This window comes from Ovis canadensis, chromosome 1, assembly GCF_042477335.2.
Source record: "Ovis canadensis isolate MfBH-ARS-UI-01 breed Bighorn chromosome 1, ARS-UI_OviCan_v2, whole genome shotgun sequence".
NCBI lineage: Eukaryota > Metazoa > Chordata > Mammalia > Artiodactyla > Bovidae > Ovis > Ovis canadensis.
Window position 1 is genome coordinate 179,082,530 of NC_091245.1, and position 26,030 is coordinate 179,108,559.

The window sequence follows — 26,030 nt, forward strand, 5'->3', positions numbered from 1 at the left end:
TCTGTCCTCCAAATTTGGAGTAAATAAACTTTATATGAAAATCAGTATGGGGGATAGGGCTAGCTAGATATGGCTAACTTGGCTCCAACTAATATTTTTTTTCTACGAGAGAACAGCTCATCCTGAAACATCTTATGAAAAGAAACAATAGCAATAATAAAGTATTAATAGCAACACTTATATCTAGCTTTCTTTGAGTCTTTAATAATAAGTTCTATGACTCAAGACTTTAGCTACATTATGCCTTGCCTAGAAGTACGTTTTTTTGTATTAAATTGAGGAAGTATGTATATAAACATAATTTGGATAATTTGAAATTTCATGTAATAGCTTGAGCTCATTTTATAGTGGTCTATTAAAATTCCATACTCTCTAAAACAAGAAATCAATGACTTTTAAAACAACAAAAAATACCAAAGCTTGAAAGGGCCCTATTTTACTCCAAGCACTGAGTATGACATTTTGCAACATTTCTAATTCTACTGGGTTGCCCAAAAAGTTCATTCAGGTTTTTCTATACAACGTTTCTGTAACAAACTTTTTGGCCAATCCAATAATTTGAGATCCTTAACACACACACCATAAAAACATCTTCAAGGTCAATTTTCAGCAATTACCTCCAAGGCAGTCTTAAGGATCTTTGCCACTGCTCTTGAAACTCATTCTATTCTCTTCCCGACTACATTTTCTCAAAGGTACAAAGCCCTGTTCCAGATGAGAAAGGAGCAAAACAAACATACTGATCATCTTCTCTTATTCCAATATACTAACCATTAGGATAAGTCTTAAGGAAGCAAGAAAATAAACCTTACAGCTTCCTCCTTATGAAGATACTTCATGCATTTATTAATATTTCTACTTTAATTTATTAATCTTATGTGAGTTGGGAAACTGAGACAAGTAGGAAATAGCAAGTAATTAAAGCTACAGAGAAACTCTCAAACTCTTCTTAAACCTATTCCTTCCCCATAGGAAGGTATAAGATTAATTTAAAGTCTTATTTTCTATCCTAAGCAGGAGATTAATCTAGCATGCCAAAACAACGGAGAAAAGAAATGATCTAGAACTTTTTTAAACCACTTATTGTATTTAGGATCACAGAAGGACTCAAGATTCTGTGAGGGTCTGGCTAAAGAGGCACACTCCAGAAGCTATGTATCGTACCAAGAAGTAACAAAAAGAAAAACAAACAACAATTAGAAATGGGAGAGGAATTGTGGGATCATGTCCAAGGACAGTAACAACCACCCTACCCCTGCCCCCGAATTACTGCCAGATCAAGTAGAAAGTGGCAGAATTTCAACAAAGTACCGGAAATGAACAAAGGAAAGTCAATCTCTAGTCAAAGGTAAAAGAGGAAAAACGAGAGGACTTGAGCATGAGAAATCTCCACTTGATGGAACATACCAGGAGGTATTACTCAAAATGATGAACCTGTATGGCTTCCATCCTCAGAGAAGTTAGTGAAAAGTAAGCCAACTAAATACATGCATGACATATGCATGAATTTTAGGAACCATGGCTCCACCGAGAATCCCACTTCAGTCTAATGGGAGGAAGTAGGCAGCAATCCCACTACTGGGCACAGTATTAAAACCTCAAAGTTACTTTGATTTTACTACCTCTTTAGGCTTGAGGATGAGCTTAAAAGCAGCTCTCTCTTCAACAGACAAGAACTCAATGAACAGGAACAATGACATAGAGAAAGCTGTAAAACTAAACACAAGGGAAACCTAAATCAATTTCAACTTGTACAGGCTTCAGTGAGGCTGCATTTTGCTTTCGCCCAGAACCCTCAGCAGACCAGGTCTCAGAGCCTTAGCATCACCCCCTGCCTCAGCCTGCTTGGTGCCCTCTCTTCCAGGAGATTTCCTTTTCCTAGACCTCGAGAAGGTCTGGCAGACACAGCTTAAAAAACAACTGTAGCAGAGTGGTGGTGATGCCAAGGATGTCACTGCAGGAGAGGAGAACCCGAGCTCTGGGGACACTGAGAGCTCCTGGGGCTGGATCTGACATTCCTGATGCATTACACAGGCACCTTCATCCTTCCGACTCTGTAATCCATCCTGCAAGTAGAAGAAAAAAGTTAAAAGCCGTCAATGCGAACACATATATACAGAAAGGACTTGCCCTCCTCAGCCATTTCTTCCACACTCTATCTGGGCCCAAGGATCCCAGTTTGTTTCTCAAGTTCCGTATCCCCCCTCTGCCCATTCCTGATGAAGAGGTGTCATTATTTTCTCTTCTGGAGTAGCCCGGGATCCCCTGTGGAAACTGTCAGCCTGGATCACTGAATGGCTTTGTAGTACCCATATCCTCTTCCTTCAGCCTCCATCCTGGAACCACTTAGAATTGATATTTGGGAAAGAAACACATTTTTAGAGTGTCACACCATTATACGTTTGGATATATGTTTGTTGTATATGTGTGTCGAGCCCAGAATTTTGCAACCCCGTGCCTCATCCCTACCTCTTTGGGAAGGTCAAGATAATGTTCCTTGGCATTGAGCAGGGTCAGCTTTTTATCTCCCACCTTATCTTCTTCACTCTGTGGTGGTACAAAGGGTGTTGGAAGAATGCCAGGGCAGTGGATCTTCACTTTCTCCTTCCTCTTGCTCTTTCTCATTCTCCTTGTCCTCACAACCTTCCTCAGATATCTATGCATTTTTGGAGATGGATCTAGCTTTCTTTTCTGGACTAGAAGCATGGCAAGATCTTGTGTAACACTGCCCACAGGACTCTAAGATGTCCCCTCCAATGGCTCTGAAGATGATTCTAAACTTTTCTTCAGAGAATCATTCTCCCATGGATAGAATCTATCCTCTGTATCATGAGTATCTGGTGATATCTTCAAGTCATCAGCAACATGGTTTGGAATGAAGATTGAAGATTCCCAACCTCTCTCACTGAGGGTTTTTGTTTTTTGTTTTTTGACCCACTATGCTGACCCCAGCCACCTTTGCAGAAATAAGGAGCTTAAAACAAAAGGACCAAAAGTCAAATGCTAATGGATGTGGTCCCCTCACTCCAATGATTTACCTTCTGCTCTCATAGACAAACAGCGGCACTGGTCTCAGATTTCCCCTCAGGATTTATCTAAAGGAGTTTAAGGGCCTTTGGAAATAGAGTCCTCAGGTTGTTCTTCTTGGCCTGGATGTTCTCAGCTTCCCTAAAAGGAGAGACAAAGTCACTGAAATAAGTGTTCCACGACAGTGGAGTTCCTCTTGGTCACACAAAATCTATGGTTTAATAAGACTTAGCCAAACCTACAATAAATTCCCGGGCATTAACCTGCCACATTTCCAGAGCAGTATTCTCCATGTATATCAGAATCACCTGGGGTATTTTTTGAAAAAGCAGATTTCTGGGACATACCCCATAGCTACAGTCAGAATCTCTAAAGCTGGGTTCTAGGAATTTTTATTTTTTCCCTAGTAACTTAAGTGATTTTCATGCATTCTAAAGTTAAAAACTATTACCTTACAGGGACTTTGAATCCAGTGTTCTATGGGGTTATAGAGATGAGTGCTCTTCAAAAACATCCCACTTTGCCGTCTAGGTTTACCCTAATCATCTCAGCCCATCCTTATTTCTCTTCTCTGAACATCTTTAACCATAATCACTAAATTTGGAATATTATCCTTTATTATCTTCTATTATAATTTAACTTCTGAACATTGTAACTATGTCTCTAACCAGATTATAAGCTTCTCAGGGATAGGGAATATTTTAGAGTTGTCAGTTTTCCACAGTGGCTTGCCAGGTGCCTATTAAATAGAATTTGTTATTGTTGTTCAGTAGCTAAATCATGCCTGATTCTTTGAAACCCCATGGTCACCTGCCAGGCTCCTCTGTCCACGGAATTCTCCAGGCAGGAATACTAGAGTTGAATTACCATTCAGGGAATTTTCTATACCTGGGACTGAACCCATGTGACCTGTATTGGCAGGCGGATTCTTTACCACTGAGCTTCCAGGGAAGCCCTAATAAACAGAATCAGATCAGATGAGATCAGTGGCTCAGTCGTGTCCGACTCTGCGATCCCATGAATCGCAGCACACCAGGCCTCACTGTCCATCACCAACTCCCGGAGTTCACTCAAACCCACGTCCATCGAGTCAGTGATGCCATCCAGCCATCTCATCCTCTGCCGTCCCCTCTCCTCCTGCCTCCAATCCCTCCCAGCATCAGAGTCTTTTCCAATGAGTCAACTCTTCATATGAGGTGGCCAAAGTATTGGAGTTTCACCTTTAGCATCAATCCTTCCAAAGAACACCCAGGGCTGATCTCCTTTAGAATGGACTGGTTGGATCTCCTTGCAGTCCAAGGGACTCTCAAGAGTTTTCTCCAACACCACAGTTCAAAAGCATCAAGTCTTCAGTGCTCAGCTTTCTTCACAGTCCAACTCTCACATCCGTACATGACCACAGGAAAAACCATAGCCTTGACTAGACGGACCTTTGTTGGCAAAGTAATGTCTCTGCTTTGAATATGCTCTCTAGGTTGGTCATAACTTTTCTTCCAAGGAGTCTTTTAATTTCATGGTCGCAGTCACCATCTGCAGTGATTTTGGAGCCCAAAAAAATAAAGTCTGACACTTTTTCCACTGTTTCCCCATCTATTTCCCATGAAGTGATGGGACCTGAGGCCATGATCTTTGTTTTCTGAATGTCGACTTTTAAACCAACTTTTTTACTCTCCTCTTTCATTTTCATCAAAAGGCTTTTTAGTTCCTCTTCACTTTCTGCCATAAGGGTGGTGTCATCTGCATATCTGAAGTTATTGATATTTCTCCCAGCAATCTTGATTCCAGCTTGTGCTTCTTCCAGCCCAGCATTTCTCATGATGTACTCTGAACAGAAGTTAAATAAGCAGGGTGACAATATACAGCTTGACGTACTCCTTTTCCTATTTGGAACCAGTCTGTTGTTCCATGTCCAGTTCTAACTGTTGCTTCCTGACCTGCATACAGGTTTCTCAAGAGGCAGATCAGGTGGTCTGGTATGCCCATCTCTTTCAGAATTCTCCACAGTTTATTGTGATCCACACAGTCAAAGGCTTTGGCATAGTCAATAAAGCAGAAATAGATGTTTTTCTGGAACTCTCTTGCTTTTTTGATAGAATAAGTGAATAAAAATATAAATAGGTTTATATTCCAGGGTACAGTGATTGTATTAGATAAGGCTTTTCTGTAAAAAGAGCTATCGAGAGTGCAAAGAACATAGACCCTGAGGAAAAACATAATCCAATTCCACAAGTTTACAGATGGGGAAGCTAAGACTCAAGTAAGATAATGACCTGCTTAATGCTGAGTTTGGCAAGTCTGTTGGATAAAGGACCAAATAGAAAATATTTTAGGCTCTGTGGATCCTATGGTCCTCTTATAAATATTCATCTGGTGTAAAACAAAGGCACCCACAGTCAGTAAGTAAATAAATAATCATGGCTGTGTTCCAATAAAACTTTGTTTACAAAACAGGTGATAGGCCAGATTAGGCAGCAGGCTATAGCCTGTCAAACCTTGGCCTAAAGTCATACAACTACTAGGCAGCAGAGCTGGGATTAGAAATCAAGGCACCTAACTCCCAGAAAGTGTACTTTCTATAGAAGGATAGAAGATGATAGAATGAGAAAGGGCTCTTTCACTTAAAAGAGAGAATTTAAAGTAACAAAAGATCAAAATATGTCTGGGAATGTAGTACTTCTAACATAGTCTCTTATGACCCACAATCATTTACACAAACAACTAGTAGCAAAATTCTGAAACTGGTCAATTTTCAAACAGATCCATTTTTTGGAAAGTGAGAGGAATACATTGCACATTTCCTATCATTCAGTACAGTTCACTTCAATGGCTCGATCATGTCTGACTGTGACCCCATGGACTGCAGCAAACTAGGCCTCTCTGTCCATCACCAAATCCCGGAGTTTACTCAAATTCACATCCATTGAGTCGGTGATGCCATCCAACCACCCAATCCTCTGTTGTCCATCCCCTTCTCCTCCACCTTCAATCTTTCCCAGCATCAGGGTCTTTTCAAATGAGTTAGTTACCGGTGGCCAAAGTATTGGAGTTTCAGCTTCAACATCAGTCCTTCCAATGAATATTCAGGACTGATTTCCTTTATATGGGCTGGTTGGATCTCCTTGCTGTCCAAGGGACTCTCAAGAGTCTTTACCAACACCACAGTTCAAAAGCATCAATTCTTCGTCGCTCAGCTTTCTTTATAGTCCAACTCTCACACCCATACCTGACTACTGGAAAAAGCATAGATTTCACTAGATGGACCTTTATTGGCAAAGTAATGTATTTGCTTTTTAATAAGCAGCCTAGGTTGGTCATAACTTTTCTTCCAAGGAGTAAGCGTCTTTTAATTTCACAGCTGTAGTCACCATTTGTACTGACTTTGGAGCCCAAAAAAATGAAGTCTCTCACTATTTCCACTGTTTCCCCATTTATTTGCCATGAAGTGATGGGACTAGATGCCATGATCTTAGTTTTCTGAATGTTGAGCTATAAGCCAACTTTTTCACTACTATCTTTCACTTTCATCAAGAGGCTCTTTATTTCTTCTTCAATTTCTGCCATAAAGGTGGTGTCATGTGCATATCTGAGGTTATTGACATTTTCCCTGGCAATCTTCATTCCAGCTTGTTATTTATCCAGTCCAGCACATCACATGATGTACTACTCTTCATATAAGTTAAATAAGCAGGGTGGCAATTACAACCTTGATATACTCCTTTCCCAATTTGCAACTAGTCCGCTGTTCCATGTCCAGTTCTAATGTTGCTTCTTGACCTGCATAAAGATTTCTTAGGAGGCCAATCAGGTGGTCTGGTATTCCCATCTCTTGAAGAATTTTCTACTGTTTGTTGTGATCTATACAGTCAAAGGTTTTGGCATAGTCAATTAAGCAGAAATAGATGTTTTTCTGGAACTCTCTTGCTTTTTCAATGATGCAACAAATTTTGGCAATTAGATATCTGGTTCCTCTGCCTTTTCTCAATCCAGCTTTCATATCTTGAAGTTTTCAGTTCACGTACTGTGAAGCCTGGCTTGGAGAATTTTGAGCAATACTTTGCTAGTGTGTGAGATGAGTTTAATTGTGTGGTAGTTTGAGCATTCTTTGGCATTGCCTTTCTTTGGGATTGGAATGAAAACTGACCTTTTCCAGTCCTGTGGCCACTGCTAAGTTTTCCAAATTTGCTGGCATAGTGAGTGCAGCACTTTCACAGCATCATCTTTTAAGATTTGAAAGAGCTCAACTGGAATTCCATCACCTCCACTAGCTTTGTTCATAGTGATGCTTCCTAAGGCCCACTGGACTTTGCATTCCAGGATGTCTGGCTCTAGGTGAGTGGTCACACCAACATTATCTGGATCTTTTCTGTATAGTTCCTCTGTGTATTCTTGCCATCTTTTCTTAATATCTTCTGCTTCTCTTAGGTCCATACTATTTCTGTCCATTATTGTGCCCATTTTTGCAAGAAATGTTCCCTTGATATCTCTACTTATCTTGAAGAGATCTCTAGTCTTTTTCATTCTGTTGTTAAGCTCTATTTCTTTGCATTGATCACTGAGGAAAGCTTTCTTATCTCTCCTTGCTATTCTTTGGAACTCTGCATTCAAATGGGTATGTCTTTCCTTTTCTTCTTTGCCTTTAGCTTCTCTCCTTTTCACAACTATTTGTAAGGCCTCCTCAGACAACCATTTTGCCTCTTTGCATTTCTTTGTCTTGGGGATGGTCTTGATCACTGCCTCTCGTACAATGTCACGAACCTCTGTCCATAGTTCTTCAGGCACTCTGTCTATCAGATCTAATCCCTTGAATCTATTTGTCACTTCCACTGTATAATTGCAGTGGATTTGATTTAGGTTGTATCTGAATGGTCTAGTGGTTTTCCCTACTTTCTTCAATTTAAGTCTGAATTTGGCAATAAGGAATTCATGATCTGAGCCACAGTCAGCTCCCAGTCTTGTTTTTGCTGGGACTGTATAGAGCTTCGCAATCTTTGGCTGCAAAGAACATAATCAATCGGATTTCAGTGTTGACCGTCTGGTGATGTCCATATGTAGAGTCTTCTCTTGTGTTGTTGGAAGAGGGTGTTTGCTATGACCAGTGCGTTTTCTTGGCAAAATGCTGTTAGCCATTGATGTGCTTCATTCTGTACTCCAAGGCCAAATTTGCCTGTTACTCCAAGTATCTCTTGACTTCCTTCTTTTGCATCAGTTCAGTTCAGTCATTCAGTTGTGTCTGACTCTTTGTGACCCCATGAATCGCAGCACACCAGGCCTCCCTGTCCATCACCAACTCCCAGAGTTCACTCAGAGTCACGTCCATCGAGTCAGTGATGCCATCCAACCATCTCATCCTCTGTCATCCCCTCTCCTCCTGCCTCCAATCCCTCCCAGTGTCAGGGTCTTTTCCAATGAGTCAACTCTTCGCATGAAGTGGTCAAAGTACTGGAGTTTCATCCTCAGCATCATTCCCTCCAAAGAACTCCCAGGGCTGATCTCCTTCAGAATGGACTGGTTGGATCTCCTTGCAGTCCAAGGGACTCTCAAGAGTCTTCTCCAACACCACAGTTCAAAAGCATCAATTCTTCAGCGCTCAGCTTTCTTCACAGTCCAACTCTCCCATCCATACATGACCACTGGAAAAACCATAGTCTTGACCAGACGGACCTTTGTTGGCAAAGTAACGTCTCTGCTTTTGAATATGCTATCTAGGTTGGTCATAACTTTTCTTCCAAAGAGTAAGCATCTTTTAATTTCATGGCTGCAGTCACCATCTGCAGTGATTTTGGAGCCCCCAAAAATAAAGTCTGCCACTGTTTCCTCTGTTTCCCCATCTATTTCCCATGAAGTGATGGGACCGGATGCCATGATCTTCGTTTTCTGACTGTTGAGCTTTAAGCCAACTTTTTCACTCCTCTTCCACTCTCATCAAGAGGCTTTTTAGTTCCTCTTCGCTTTCTGCCTTAAGGGTGTTGTCATCTGCATATCTGAGGTTATTGATATTTCTCCCGGCAGTCTTGATTCCAGCTTGTGCTTCTTCCAGCCCAGCATTTCTCATGATGTACTCTGAACAGAAGTTAAATAAGCAGGGTGACAATATACAGCCTTGACATACTCCTTTTCCAATTTGGAACCAGTCTGTTGTCCCCTATAATGAGAAGGACATAATTTTGGGGTGTTAGTTCTAGAAGTTCTTTTAGGTCTTCATAGAACCATTCAATTTCAGCTTCTTCAGCGTTACTGGTTGGGGCATAGACTTGGATTACTGTGATATTGAAATGTTTGCCTTGGAAATGAACAGAGATCATTCTGTCATTTTTGAGATTGCACCCAAGAACTGCATTCTGGACTCTTTCATTGATTATGAGGGCTACTTCATTTCTTCTAAGGGGTTCATTTCCACAGTAGTAGATATAATGGTCATCTGAATTAAATTTGCCTCATTCCAGTCCATTTTAATTCACTGATATCACTGTTCACTCTTGCCATCTCCTGTTTGGCCACTTCCAATTTGCCTTGATTCATGGGCCTAACATTCTAGGTTCCCACACAATATTCCTCCTTACAGCATTGGAGTTTAGTTTTTGCTTTGGCTCTGTCTCTTCATTCTTTTTGGAGTTATTTCTCCACTCTTCTCCAGTAGCATACTGGGCACCTACCAACCTGGGGAGTTCATCTTTCAGTGTCCTATCTTTTTGCCTTTTCATGCAGTCCATGGGGTTCTCAAGGCAAAAATACTGAAGTGGTTTTGCCATTCCCGTCTCCAGCGGACCATGTTTTGTCAGAACTGTCCACCAGGACCCTGATTTGATTCAGGTAACATTCTGTACCTACAAAGTTCATCCCACTGGATTATAATAACCTGTGTAGAGATCTGTCTCCTTCACTAGGCTTGGCACTCCCTGAGGGCAGGAAGTCCTGCTTGTCACTTCATCCAGGGTGTCTCCATGGTTCTCATCATCTGGAAGTTGTTCAGTATTGTGGACTTCAAAATGCAGGTCTTTACAGGCTGCCCTCCAAACCCTGTGCTCTATATTCAATTCTCCCCCTCTTTGAATGAACAAACTGAAATTTGGGGAGCAAAACTTAACAATGCTGGCCAGTCCTCAACTATAAACCCAGCTACCAATCCAGAGCTTGTGATGTCAGTAGCTGGTTTCACTCAGATTAAAAAAAAGAGGGGAGGGGAGCTACTAGGGTGGTGGTTAGCATCATTTGGTGCAATTCTATACAAGTAGCATCTCCCACCCACTTCCCTACTAGAATCACAAGGAATGCTACCCAGGGAGGCCCTCAGTTATTCAGGTTCCTGGCTCCCTCAGGCCCACTTGCCTCTCATCCCACCACACTTTTTCATCTTCCTGATAAAGTGTCAGCACCCCCCTGGCCATCCCCACCTCCCCACCCTGCCTCATGCAAGGTCTCCCCAAAATTTCCGTCATCCCTGGACTACAAGGATTTGCCACGACACATAGCCATGGGACACATACCCAATTCCGGACCCTGACTCTCCCTTTGATGCCCCAATGTGAGGAACACTCCACAAGAGCTGGGTGTGCTCATATGCAGGGATGCTGTTCAACCCCAGAGGGCAAGTGCCTGACAAGATGCAAATGAGATTTGTACAACAAGAATGCCACTAAATTTGGAGTCCCTGATTACTCAGGATTTCATACACTGGAAATTATTTGGAAGTATAATATATATGAATTCACATGTCACAATATGAGCCCATTTGTCTCCATAAATCTATTGCACTTCAAAATTCTTTATGATTGATTTTTCCCCATTTTCACATATTACTGAAGCAAAGCTGAGAGTATTAAAGCCGTTGGGTGAATTTGCTGCCAAAGCAGACTCAAAGCCAACTTAGAAGTCTTAAAACAACAAACTCATGGCCACTGAACTTTGCCTGGCCCTGCAGAAGAGACTAGGAAAAAAAAAAAAAAAACCCTCACTAATCATTATTGACAGTGAAGTGACTCTTCCTCTTTAAAAATGGGAAAGAAATGACTGGCATGAGCCAACTTTGCTTCTCAGTGACTCTCCAGAGAATTAAATAACTGAAGCATCAGACAACACTTTTCTTTGAAGATAACCTTTCATATTAAATTAAAAAGATGAAGAGCTAATCTTAAAGGGAAAGAAAATGAATAATCTTTGAGGGCAACTACTCATTCCTGAGTATACAGTTACAAAGGGACTAAAATATGATAGTAAGCATTGCAAAATGTTGCATTACAATTTAAGTATATTTTCATTTTCAGGGTAATGTTTACTGAGAGCCTACTATGAATCAGACATTGGCTAAGTTACTCTTCAATATGCTTAACAAAAAGCATACACTGATCAACATAAATTGGTTGCTTTCTAACTTTAGCAGCCATGACAATCACATGAAGCATTTTTAAACCAGATTACTGGGCCCCCTCCCCAGTGGTTCTGATTCAGCAGGACTGGATGATGAACAAATGAGAATATATATTTCTAACAAGTTCCCAGGTGATGCTGGTGGTCTGGAGCCTGCACTTTAAGTCAACTGAATTAAATACTCTCAGGTATAAAAATGAGACACAATGACTTGTTATAGCCTTAAAAAAAAATGGGGGTCATTCCTAACCACTTATTATGACCAAATGAAGATGTATAGACTCTGAAATGGTTATCTTCTGGGCTGAATCCTGCAGGCATGTTGCTTTCTCACCCACATTTTGAACTTTTGGAAGATATGGCCAGAGGCACTATGCTTGAAGTGTGGATAATGTTGACACTGGGTTGCCAACAGGTCTTTTCTCCATGAGCACCTACAACTCTCCTTCTAGTTTCAATCTCAGATTAGTTACAAGCTTAGAATGTGAACATCAAAGAAGCAAACTATTAAAAAGCTAGGAATGCACATGTAGTCAAGGAAGCTTTATTTTTCTATAGAAATTAATTGAGTATTATCATTTTATTAAGTTCTTGCTCTTTTCTAAAATTTCATCATCTCATTTTAAAACTTTAGCCCTCTGGGCTGAAAATCAGTACGGGAAAAGAGATGTGTGACCTATGATTTAGCCTAATAAAACAGTAACAAATAACACACTCAGTGGGTGGTTAAATCTGATAATATTTTATGCTGAATTTTCTATAGTAATTCAATTAAAAATCCTATGGCAAGCCAACAGCAAACATAAAGGTCATCAAAGTTTTATAGAATCACATATTTAGTCTTAAAACATATTAAGCCCATATGCATTTGGTGTCTTTATTTATTAACCTAAATACTTCAAGTAGAGTCTCTCCCTAATATAATTTAGGATAACCATTTATATTTGTGCTATTTAAAAGCTTCAGCTGGCTCACGTCATTGTGTTTAAAATTCCAATAAAAGAGGGAAAAACACTAGTCAGAAGGAGAGTACATTTCAAAAGCAGTATTAATATGACCACCACAATAACACTGTTTCTTGAAGGTTTGGGCAACCAATTCGTGTTGGCTCTTCTTTGTCTTCCTTCAAGCAGCAGGACCCCTGGAAAAGGAACACTGCCACACAAAGCAAGCTGAAGCCACTCAGGATCTCTGAGCCATTTGGCCACATTTAGTCCTGCCAGGGTTCCTAGCCAAAGGATCGATGGTCCTGGGCTCTCTTCACGTCTTCTCTAATGACAGCCTTGGAGCATTCCGGGAAAACTCTAGCACTTTCTTTTCTAACCATAAATTGCACATAACTCTTTCAGATTCTTAGTCTACATTTTCTCATAAAACTCTTTGAGATCCTCTGGTGAAGAGAGATAGCAAGAATTATTGGACTTTAAATTGTTATCCTTCAATGGTACAGGCACTGGATCATAACTCTATGGCTCTGGTTCCCTCATAAAGCTAAATCATGAAGCCATTCTTTTCATTTCAAGTGGAGCAACACATAGACCCATGGGTGAAGCAATAGAAACTCTCTGGAGTAATTTCTCAAAATCCAATCTCTTCTGCAGAAACAGATTCACAACTCAGTGGTGTATAATCCTCCTTTAAACCTGTGAAATTTGCAGCTCTCAGGCCACCCAAGTAGAATGGTGAGAATGATGCTCATGTGTTAAAGCAGGACAGGCCTGGGAACTGTCTGGAATTACAGAATTTAGGTTCAGTCTAAGCTTCACCACTCTGTTGCCCTAGATAGTCACTAAGTTAGGTGACTTAGGGGAGAAAGGTGAGACCTCAGGTTTATAGAATTCTCTTTTAACCTCAGGTGCAAAGAATTATTTAATCAGAATTAAATAAGTCATGACACACTCTCATCCTTGTTCCAAACATATATACTCTCAGGTATATACCTAAGAAAAAGCTATGCAAAACGTGCATTAGAAATATATATATGAATGTTCACAGAGGAACTATTTACAATACAAAAAGCTTGGGAAAAAAAATCCACATGTCCATGGTTAGGGTACTGTGGCAGAGTCTCACAATGGAATAGTAAACAACAGTCAGCTAAAGGAGCCACAGCACCTACAACAGCATGGAGTCACTGAACTTTTCTGAGCCTCTGCTTCACCCTCTTAAATGGAGACAACACCATATTCTTTTTCTGAGGATTAAATAGATAGCCTATGTAAAAATGATCAGAGAATTAAAACTAGTATATGTTAGTTATTTTCCTCCCACATTCTCTACTAGTTCCCTGCTTGTACAAAAATACCTTGGAGACATCATACTGAAGAACAGGAAAGCAGAGGATGGTGCAGAAGATTCAAAGGTGGACCACGCTACAGGGAAGCATCTCTCGATCCCAGCAATCATTTTGTGCGGGGACTTGAGTAAGGTAATTAACCTCTCTAAACCTCAGTTTTCTCTCATGTGAAGTGGAAACAAAATTAGTGCCAAATTAAGGAGGCTTTAATAAGGTAATTTAAGTGTCTATCATACTGCCTGATATCACATAAGTATTCACATAATTACTAATGTGTTAGCTGTTCAGTCATGTCCAACGCTGCACCCACATGGACTCTAGCCCACCAGGCTTCTCTCTCCAAGGGATTTTCCCGGCAAGAATACTGGAATGGGTAGCCATTCGCATCTCCAGGGGATCTTCCCAACCCAGGGATCGAATCAGGGTCTCCCAGATTGTAGGCAGATTCTTTACCATCTGGGTCATCATTGATAATTATTATATTAATAAGAATCCCTTTTTTAAATCTGTCAAATGAACAGGGTCACTTTGACCTGCCCTTTCTCACCATTCACTCTCCTGAGTTATGCACATGTGTGCATATACACAGATATTCATACTTGTGCACTAAGAGATTTCCTTTGCTTTAGCCTACTCTTCGGCTTTTCATGTTTAGCTTAGGACTGAGGGCAATAGGTAAGCACAGTAATTAGGCCCAGGTTCCTACCATGGACATCAGGACAGAAATAGGCACCATCTCATTAGATTATATCACTCTTAAATATAAAGAGTGATATATTTGGAAGAATTTTGTTCAGAATGTCCATTAAAAGCAAGGTTCATTCGTACTTTATTATTTAAAAGACCTGCAAATAAGTAAAGGCCACCATTTTTACAATCCACATATCATAATAAAAGAGTGGAAAGAATTCTTTTAACTGTAACACAACCTAATTGGAGAATTGTAGGTAAAAATTCTTGAACAGTATTTGAAACACAAACATCTTGAAGGACATCTTTTACATTTGTTGACTGTGTTAAGCCAGGCCTGGGCAAGTCACAGTGGAAGAACCTGGGACCTGGAACCAGACCTGCCTCCAGGGAGGACAGCCCAGCTGCAGGTGCTGGGAAGATGTCCAGTCTGGCAGGCAGAACACAGTAGCTGAAGGATATGGCAATACATAAGAGCTGCTAATTCAGCCAGGAACCTGGAATCAGGAAGCAGCCACAAAATAATGAAAATTTACTCACTGTGAAATCACAGCATGGTGCCATGGAATCCAGAAGCAAAAAGTGCCCCAACATTCAGGCAGGCAGCATAGGAGAGCCCCCTCTGAAAGTGTGGAGCCTCAGTCAGCATGTCGTGCAGGAGCTGGACCCTGGGGCTCAGAAAAGGGAGGAGTGCCAACAGTAAGGTTGAGTCTTATGTGTCCCTAGAGGACACGGGCACACCTGGCAAATTCCTAAGACGGGACCTCAGTCCTTGGTAATGAGACAAAAACCCAGGCACAAAAACTAGACTGCAAGGTAGACACTGAATCCAAGGAATAAGAGACAAGACTGGTTCTACAAATATGGCAAAAACCAAAGGCAGACTAGAAGCCAAACCAACGTGATGATGAGGAGCAAAATTGTTGAAAGTTCCTTAAATGCCTCCTCTCCCAGATCAAGTCTGGCCAGGGCGAGCTTAGAAGGCTTAGTCACGGTGAGAAGAGGATGGCAGAAACTGGAGCATAGATAGGAAGGACTTGACAATAACCAGATCAGAAAAACCAGGCCCGCAGTTCTGAGATTACCATCAATATAATTGCCCTGACTTCTAGACAAGGAGCAGCACCTTTGTTTACAAATCACAGTACAATCACACACACAAACACACACAAAAGAGGAAAGTCCAAGTGAGTTTGTTTTAATGAACTCAACCTAGAGTAAAATGATAGGCTTTTTAAATTTAGGGGCAGCTGCCCTGCTGGCAGAAAACAGAAAAACATATTTTTTCCTATTTTCCCTCCTTTTCATTAATATGCGAATTTAATCTATAAGAATCAAGTACCTTTTGAATTTCTTCTCATCTCTGAGATGCAAAGGCTTTTCTGCCCTTTTCCTCCCTCTAAAGAACAATAAAGAGATTTTTCAGGTCTTGGCCATTCTTTTGAGAGAAACAGATTCTGATGGCCCTAAAGCATTAAACTCTGATAATAAAAATGCAATATAAATATTATTTATGTAATTAGCACATCACTATGATCTACTGCCTCCTACAAAGTGACACACACACACACACACACACACACACACGTCTGTCACGTCCATGGCCCAATTCACTGAGAAGAAGAATCACCACAAGCCGTCCTTGGAAGTCAATAATCTCCTTTTTCAGTTGTGAACATTTGTGAAACAAGGAAACAGCAGTTTCATAAGCAAAGCGTACCCTATTTCAGCTGTGGCAGCCTATCCCTTAACAGTGTCCAAAGACCTCCGGCAACCTGGACCACTAGGCTATGCAGATGCAACCGATCAACAACTGGCTAATGTCCCCATAGTCTGTGTCAGCATGACCTAATGAGCGAGGGATCTTTAGCTAAATAGGTATTCATAAGCAACTGCCCCTGGAATGCTCCAAAACCTGATAATTAACAGCTGTGTGCTGCAATTAATTTTTATTTATGCCTTAGATATACAGGCAAGATATTAGCTCTTGGTTATGACAGATTCATACTTCATGTCAAGTCTCAAAGCAGCAATAAGAAAACAACATCAATTTCGTTTATTGTTTTGATTTTCTTAATGCAGCTGCTCTGCCATTTGTATCTCAAAACACCATGTTGCCTTGTGTTCAGCAAGCAAATTCCAGAGTCCATGCAAAGGACCATGAGGGAAAAGCTGGCAAAGACATCTAAAGCTTTCCCCAGGCATTCATGAACCCTTAGAGGGTGCCAGAAGGGTCAATCTAAATTAAGGTGATGACACTGAGGTCTCAGCAGTCTTAATTCACCTCTGTGGCCCTTGAGGGCATGTTATTTCATTTAGCAATTGTTAATTGAATGTCCACTATGCACATGGGACTTGTGCAAACCTTCAAAGGTTTGCAAATGAAGACACTGGACAGTATTTTTCCAAATCCTTTCCAGCTTTATGATTTCACAAGTGAATAAGTCTAGAAAACACATAGACCTGGACCTCATGGAGTTTACAATTCTGAATATGAAATCAGATCACACTAACATAATGCAAGGCAGGATCAAGGAGCACAAAATATAAGAGGCAAGCATTAGAAGACTGGAGAGGAGAGAGTGCTATGAATGGCAGGTTCTCTCAATAGCAAACCCCAGCGTGCATCAGGGTTTCTTAAAACACATCAGTGGACCCCTCTACCAGAGTTTCTAACTCAGTACAACTGAGATGAGGCCGCCAAATGTATTTTTCTCACAACTTTCCAGGTAAGGCTGATGCCACCAATTCAAAAGCCATATCTTGAGATCCGATGCTCCATGGGTTTAGTGCAGCAAAGCTTACTGCACAGAGGGAAAACACGATGGAAGCAGTGTTTGGGGGAAAGTTAATTTAGAAAGTGTTGGGAGGATCAACCATAAAGAGGCTGACAGATTTACAGCCAGGCCCAGGAAAGGCAGTAGTCCAGATTAGAGGACTTGGATTTCAAAGAATTGACCTGACTAGCACAGGATTGACTTGACTAGCAAATTGGCTATTTGCTGACTGTAGTTCACAAGGGTTCCTGGTACACAGGATGGAACCTTAAATGGGTTAATTTAGCAATGATCTGTCCAAATCTCTCTAGAGATAAATAATCCCTTGGAAATCACATCTAGCCTTAATATGGAGCTGTCCAGATTGTCCAGATATGAGAGCTTCAGAGGCCCTGAAAGCTTCATCTTTCTCTCAAGGTTCTCATAGTACTTCAATTTCCAGCGTGAGTCACTACTTTGGGTCAAGTTGCTGACTCTCTAGGCTCTGTTGAAGTTAGTGTGTATCACTGGGCACTTCAATTAGAAACTCATTTCTCTGTTACCACCAAGAGACAGAGTGGTTTTTCTCTTAAACTCCAGCTTTGGGAAGGCAGATCCTCCAACGCTGTTTTTCATAGTGAGTCATTTGGATCCTCACACATTCCAGCCAGTAATTTAAGACATAAGAATCTCTGCAGCTTTACTACATGGAGAGGAATTTTGGAACACAAGTTACATGCACGTCAGCAAATTGCAAGTATGTAGTGGTTACTGAGTTGTCTGTCTTCTCTAGCTTGCCTTCAAAGGATCTTCCCTGCTTTACTGTTTCAGGCCAGGTAGCCAAGGCCTCTGAGCACCCAGAACACACCATCCGCCTCTTTCCTCAGTTTCCCCAGAACAAACATCCCCAGGGCTCAGCTACTTTGCTCCTCTTTGCCCTTCCTCACACCCCAAACCCAAAGGTCATTCCAAAGCTCTGTTATGAGGTTACAGAATTTAAGTCCAATAACAGAGGAGTTTATCTGAAGGCACACTGAGCTTCTTGTTCCCAAGGCCTGGCCCCTCCTCGCCTTGCTCACCTGTTCTGGTAATTCAGTATATGCCAAAGTCCCTGTCTCTATTTCTGGCGGAAATGGGACATACTGACACAGATATTTGTCACTTTGTCAGCTCAAGCCCCGTCCCAACCCTTTCTCAAACATGTCAGAGTGAATTTACAGCTATCTGTAATCCACCCTGTCCCTTCCCCGCCCGCCCCCCAAATGCCACAAGCCAAAGAGTTTTAATAATGGTCTTTGCTATTCATTGTCCAAAGTACAAAGCCTCCACAGTTGAAGAGATTCCAGCAGGACTCCCTAGCCCCTCTCTACCAACTCCTCCCCAGTTTGTCCATATTCTGACAGAGACTACTCAGTCCATTTTGCCAGGTCTCTTGTTGTTGTGTTTTTTTTTGTTTGTTTGTTTGTTTTTTTTTGTCCTTTGTGCAAGCATCTTCCCCAGGGAGAAGGGAAAGGAGCTCTATTCTATACCCTGGTCACCTGGCATAAGGGCTTGTTTCTACCTTGTTCTGTTGGTACTTACCAAACATCAAGCCTTAGGCCAGCTGCTGAGGATCCAGAGATGAATTAAGAACAGACAGAAAAATATCATTCCTACTTTCATAGAGCGTTCAGTCTAGTGGTCGGTACCACTGCTCTGATTTCCTAAATTTAGATAAAAGACCAGAAAACTAGTGTGGAAGTGAGAATCATCATACTATTTGGAAATAAGTTATATTTAAAAAATAATAATCAATGTGTACCTCAATGTGTAGGAAGTCTGCTGGAAAATTACTTTTAAAAAATGAAAGGAGTTACACCTGTTGTAGTCTGTTTGATGGCCCAGAAAAGCGTTTCTAAAGGTTTTGTCGCGGTGTAATGCAATCGCCCTTGATTGTTGCCCCAGGCGCCTTTCCCTCATTGAACTCTAATCATTAAAAGAGGCTCCTACATATCAGATGAAATTACATGGAAAGAAGAATAAAAGAAGGTCCTTTCCCCACCTTCTGGAGTTGGCACTAAGAAAATAAAGGATTTCATAAAATTTTGTTTCTAACACAAACATCAACTTTTCACCTAGCAGCAAAGTTAAAGAACATTGCTTTCTTTCACTTTCCTGCTAACAGGTTTTTGATTATAAAAGTAATACATACATGCAGTAGAAAATTTAGAAAATACAAGGAAGTATAATAAAGAGAAGAAAACACCTGTAATCTCATTGGTTTATTTCCCTCCGGTGTACTTTATTTTTCTCTTTACTCTCACTCAGACAAAAGAAACATGTCCTTATCTAATTAAATATCATTTGAAACAACAGCAGGGCTAATCTTTATGTTTATAAAGAGGTTATTTCTCCCATGAATCTAAGTCCCAATCGTTTGCGAGAGTTACTTCTCATCTACTCTAAACTTGACCTTACGATCACATCAAAAGGAAAAGAAGAAAAGAAAAGCACTGATTACAAAATCTCTGGAATGAACTGAGGAATAAAACACAGCTGCAACTGCACTTTCCTCTCTGAAAAGAATTCCAATAAACTCAAGAGAGGTAGGGATGGTATCCAATTCTCTTCAGACCTAACAGGTAAGCCTTTAAGATTTTGTAGTTGTCCAGTCTCCTGGCTATTGACCCTCACTCTAGAAGCATGAAAGTTGTTTTTTAGAGTAAAATTCAGAATTCTACTTTGTAAACTCAAGGTAACCTGACTTGGCAAAACTCTATGTTAAAAAAAATAAATAAACAGAGATTTGTATTAATTTGACATTGGATTGATATGAGCTGATGTGTGATATGTTTTTCCATAAAAGCAAGAGAAAAAGACTTTTAAAACCTAAAAACTTTCATATGAAGTTTTCAGGTAACCAACCATTTTATCTCTTTTTTTAATTTTAAAATATATCTTAACATTTAAATTACTATTATTTTAACACAGCTACATAGATATGTTGATTTGGTCATAAAAGTAACACATAATCATTCAAATTCTCTTTTATACTTTATCCTCTAAACAACCCTAGGAGGTGAGTGGGTAGACAGAGGAAGATTGCTATCCCAGTCTCAGAGATCAGTCTTCAAGCATCTGGATATGCTAAATGACTCATATAAGGGCATGTAAAAAGTCAAAGAATTGGTGAACTGGCATTTGAAACTTTTAAGTGCATCATTCTTTTCAGATAAGGGCATTTTTTAATAGAAATATGGTTTTTTTTATACTCTGTCCTACTCAGAAACATAGCATTCTCTCCAGTTCTGTCACAAAACACACTTTAAGAAGAAAATTGGTAGTCTCAGGTTGGATCCAGAAGAGGATGACTAAGATTGTGAGAAGTGTAGAAGCCATGTTCTATGACCCATAATGGATGAAGGAACTTGGTATATTTAACTTGGAAAGAGACAATCAAGAGAATATAAGAGAGCTCTTTTAATGTTATAAAGTCTGCCAAATGCATAAGTAAGTTGGCTTATTCTATGTTGCTCCAAATAGCAGGCAAGAACAACAGACAGAACTTCAAAAGAAACAGATTCCAACACAGTAAGAGATCTGTTTTTTGGACCAATGGAACTGTTCAACTGTGGAGAAAATTGCTCTCCCTATAAGATGGAGAACTCCTCCTTACTGAAGGTATTGAAGGAAAAATTGCCAGACATCCTGTGATGACTTTCTTGGTTCTATATCTTCAGTGTACGTTTTCTTTGTTTTTTCCTGGCTCACCAATACAACATATAGTACACAGAGTATGACAGAGCGGCAGCTTCTATGAGCCAGGTGTCTCCAAATGGTGCTTCCCAGATGATAAGAATCTCCTGGAGTGACTGGTGGCCCCCACTGAATCAGTAGGTGCAGAGGCCTCAGAGGATGAGCCTGGGAGACTTTTGGTTTTACAAGTGCCCCCAGGTGATTTTTATCATCATGGAAGTTTGAGAAACACTTTCAAAGTATTATTTTCTCCATTTAATTATCTACCCAATCCTAGAGGGCATAAGAGAAACCAAGGTTCAGAGTTAGTTAACAATGCACCCAAAGTTTCATAGCTCTGAAGTGGTAGAGTACTCGGGGATATGCACTTGGGGGGTTCCACCTGGCCCTGAGTCCATTCTTACCTTCCGTGAGAGTCTGAAAGAAAAACAAGAAGCAAGGAAATGAGTACTTTGAAGGGAGTCTTATTGTGCTCATTTTGGATTTTTTTTAAACTAAGTCACAAGTCCTCGGTGTGAATGGCAAAACATGGAGGCCTATAATTGGTAGTGTTCCAATTTAGGCAGGCATTATTTTGAAATTCACGTTTTGTCTTTCATGAATAATTGTGCAAAGGGTGTACAAACCAAATAAATAATTTCAACATGATTACAAAGAAAACAACATTTTAATGCACTTAGCAGAAGCAATTTACATGCATACAATTAATGTGCTAATTTCAGTGGTCTTTAGCTATTCATTAAAACAGGCCTGGCAGGTCTTGTACTTGGCATCACTTTGTTAGTCATTTCCTGCCATTACTTTATGTACTCAGAAGTAATCAGCCATCTATAATTTAAGACTTTTCACTAATTAAATAGCCCTTTCTCTAATTATGTCCAAATTAGAGAGGTTAGTATGTGGATAAATGTTTGTATTGCATACATGTATTCAGAGATGGTGATTTCTCTGTATGTGGCAACAAAAACCAACATGTGATCTATAGTCTTTAACACAGAGTAGAGGGAAATGTTAGAATCCATATGAAAGACTTTTGACTTAAATCTGAGCAACAGAGGAAAAGTATTCTCTTTGAGATGAGCTTTATGTTCAGCCTTGTAAGCCTAGCAAAATCTGGATTTGTTGACCTTCAGGGAGTAATACAGAGATCATCTGTTTTTTCAGCCCTTTGCCCAAGAGATGAAATGGAATGAGGATTCAGGGAGAAAAGGAGTTAAAGGTTGTGTTTGCAGGAATGTGTTTGCTGACATTGATCAATGTGTAATTTTGTGATTGGAGGTTTATTCACAAAGAGGGTTCAAAAAACAGATCAATAATAAAGCAATGGTGAAAATGCCAAAGAAAGGATGATTAATGAAAAATATGGTGGAGGTGCAATCTGCCATTCTGTATGAACATTTCTTCTTTCGGGCACCCTATAAATAAATATGCATCAGATGGGAAGACAACACTCCCTTGGAACATCGTTAGCACCAGGCAGAATCTCATCAGAGCCCATGCTTCAAAGAGCAGCTCCTCACGTCCATAGAAGCAAGTTTAAATTCTCTTGTGTAAAGTCTCTGTAAGCAGTTTCACTCTTGCATTATGCATGATTCTGACATCTTGTAACATGAGCAGTATTCTAATAGTGATTTCCAATTTTATTTCCTATGTTACATTTTAATGATGCTATTTAGGTTAGCATCTTACCTTGGCTTCATAACATCTTGTTACATTTTCTTCTATAGCATTTAATTTTGGTATCAGTACTGTAAACAAGTAATATATAGACAAGGATTTAGTGTGGCCTTTAAAGAATTTGTTGCTTTTAAAGTCAGTCCTTTGTTCCATCATTTTCATTGTGCTAATCTAATATGTAATGCTGAGTGTTAGGCAGGATCCCAGCACTTTCCACCAGGGAAGTGATAATGAGTAATAACAAGCTGTGCTAAAAGGGAACACCAAAGTCTAAGGCAACCAAACATGACAGGAGGTTGTGTACCTTTCCTAAGATGAGAACACTCAAGTTCTGAAATATAGAACTTCAGGAAGGGTCAACCCTGGGTAATCTTGTGAAGAGGCCAAAAACCTCACTCTTGCCCTTTTTGTATTTCCCTCTTAATCCTCTTTTTTTTTTTTTTTTTTCCACAGAAGCGCAGGCTTTTCTCCCTATTGACTTTGCCCTTAAAAAAAGGATTTGAAACCAGTCTTCAGCACCTAGATGATACCACGTGAGGGAATATCCTCTCCACATTACATGTGTATCTAAGTCATATTTATTATTTTGCTATGTCAGTCCCCTTTTTATATGATTTCATCAGTCCATAAATAAGTCAGGGTGGTATATGAATAGCAAATGTGAAACCAGTTTTCTTTCCAGATCTCATTTGTAAATGGTCCAGAGAGGCTAAGTCTACACCACATGCCAGGTAAAACTAAATGCTTTCCACTAACCTGTTAATTTGATTGGGAAATGCGATGATTCTTCTTACTTTTATTAGTCAATTTAAGCATCCTCATTGACAACCCAGTGACTACCAAGTACTATCCTCTTCATGAACCATAATAGACACATACAAGAAAATTATGTTTATGTGTAGTATGTTATATATGTAATATACTGTATAAAAATCAACTCTTACATGCCAGTTGCTTTCCATACAGTATCTCATTCAAGAGCTCTGCATACACAAATGCCCTGAACAACTCAGTCTAGATGAGCAGACAGAAGTCAGGGCTGAAATCCAGCCCAAGTTCTCCCTGCCACATTTAGGAAGACACATGGACAATATTACCACCCTTTTTCTAATTCACATAAAGACACTGTAGGTGCTAGAGTTCGACAGATCTCATTTCATTCTCAAAATAACTCCATTAAGAATGTGCTTATAACTGAAGAACACAAGAGTTAGAGGGGTTAAGCAACTAGTTTCAAGCCTCACAACTACTAAGACACATCAGAACTTGAAATGAGACCTTTATATACCTGCCTTTAAATACCACGTGCTTGCACTTAATCACTCAGTCATGTCTGAGCAAACCCATGGTCTTAGCCAACCAGGCTCCTCTGTCAATGGAATTCTCCAGGCAAGAATACAGTAATGGGTAGCCATTCCTTTCTCCAGAGTATCTTCCAAACCCAGTGATTGATCCCAGATATCCTATATTGTAGGCAGATTCTTCACCATCTGAGCCACCTAAGAAGCCCTGAAATACTATTCTTCCTTCCAAAAAAGGGAAAGTGGGCTGAAGCTCACAAATTCCCTTCATCAGCATCTGCTTAGTTCAATCAATTGGAGCATGGTCCTTATGAAACTACAAAACCAGCAGGTCTAGTGAAAGGCAGCAAACTACACTGTGCTCTAAGTTATGGCTGCATACTAGGCTTAGAGTGCAAAGCAAGGAGAGGAAGGAGTTGGACAGCATAATTCAGTGGTTCCCAAACTTTAGTGGGCTTCAGAAGCACCTTGGAGGGCTTGTTGGACAGAGATGGCTGAACCTCCTCCACCTGTAAAGTTTCTGATTCAGTAGGTCTGAGATTGACCTGAGAATCTGCATTTCTGACAAGTCTCCAGGTGATGCTGTTCATCTAGGGACTGCACTTGAATGGTGTGTAGGATCTACTCATTCAAAAATCGAAAACTATAATGAAACAAAAAAGCCACTCGTTTGCAAGTCATGAGTATTATCTAAGAACATGAAAACAGAGCAGGTCTTAGGTCTCATTTTTCTTACTGTTCAAATAAAACTGTTTTTAGGATTATAATGGTATCTCTAGCTTCCGGCTTGTAGCTAAGCTGTTTTCAAGATTGAAATAACAATAAAAGATAAGTTTGCTCAGGATGCCAAACTGACTATAGCTTGGGTGCTTAATATTATCTTTGGGAGAAGTGGTATTGGTAGAAATGTTAGAAAATTAATAAATATTGGAAGCTTGCCCTACAAATTGCATATTCATTCTTGTCTCTTTACTCATTTTTCATATGGGGGCAATCACAGTTAATCACAAAGCATTTCTCTCAGGATCATTCCTAAAGTGTGAAATAAATATTCCAATAAAATGTTTAGTAGAGTGTATCCAGTTTCCAATTAAAGAAACATGCTTTCATGGTGTCATGAATTCTTTCCACAAAACATTTCCTTTATGCAGAAACACTTTATGGTAAATCTGAAAATAACCCTCTTTTGTCAGGCTAACTTAAGCAATCTCTGGTGAATCCTCCTATTGCCACCTCCCCCACCACACACCCTCAGAAATAGTCTCTACAAAATAACTCGGTCTTGTCTGTACATGCAATCAGCCAGTGAGAGAGGCACTATTAGTCATCTTAATAATCTATACATATGACTCCATAATCAATATGGCTTGTGTACCACTTGAGTGATCACGTAAACCAATTCTGTCAACACACAATGAATGATGACCTAGGGCCACCATCAACTTGTCCACGGGGAACCCAGAATAACCTTGTCCTTACTTTCTTTTTTTTCTCACCCTGCTTCCTGTTGTCCCTTCCATATTTTTAATCCTCCTTTAAAGAATCTCTACACCACTAGTAACATGAAAACACACACACACACACAGTGAAGCAATCCATTCCATTCTCTGAATGATGGAACAGTAGATTCACAGCATTTAATTAGAGCTAATTTAAGAGAGTTTTCTTAGTCTTCAGGACTAAATCCCTTTAGGGAAATAGTGATGCAACCGTTTGATGTCTTACCCTCAGCTAGTTGGTTTATCTTTGGAGCTCTTAGCTATGTCTGGGAAAAAAAGATCAGACAGGTGGGCTAGTCTTGATTCCCATGGAAGCAGCATTCTGAAAATCAAGTCTTTCTGGCTCTGAATTACTGACAAATCTGTCTCTGGCTTTAAGGACAGCCTAGCTTGGAGAGCTGTTTTCTTTGATGAGGACGTCAAACTAACACTGATAAGACTGTAACAATGAGGCTTTTTCTCCCTTTATTAAAGCCACAAGTAGAAGGTGGTTATCAGGTTTTCATGTGAACTATGACAAATGAGAATCTCCTGAGGTTTTTTTAAATCGACAAACTACTGAGAAATTTTTAATTATAAATATTATAATTGTGCTCATCTGATAGGGATCTAAAAATTCAATATATCATACAAGAAAACCTCATTACAAGGCTAGGATATATTCTTGTATATGACAGGTCAAATC

At 40.0% G+C, this 26,030-nt stretch overlaps 1 protein-coding gene across 1 annotated transcript; it reads right to left on the minus strand.

Moving 5' to 3' along the window:
* Positions 1–1,760: 1,760 nt before the first annotated feature.
* LOC138441460 (uncharacterized) lies at positions 1,761–2,664 on the minus strand. Its single transcript, XM_069592515.1, has 2 exons — positions 2,470–2,664; positions 1,761–2,066 (listed from the first exon to the last, which is right to left on the minus strand). The coding sequence occupies exons 1-2, from the start codon at positions 2,662–2,664 to the stop codon at positions 1,761–1,763; spliced, it is 501 nt and encodes a 166-aa protein (XP_069448616.1).
* Between the last annotated feature and the right edge of the window lie 23,366 nt (positions 2,665–26,030).

Coding starts and splice junctions, on each gene's coding strand:
- LOC138441460 (XM_069592515.1), bottom strand. CDS start 2,664: ATGCATAGATATCTGAGGAAGGTTGTGAGGACAAGGAGAATGAGAAAG. Junction 2,067..2,469: donor ATCTTGACCTTCCCAAAGAG/GTAGGGATGAGG, acceptor TTCTACTTGCAG/GATGGATTACAGAGTCGGAA.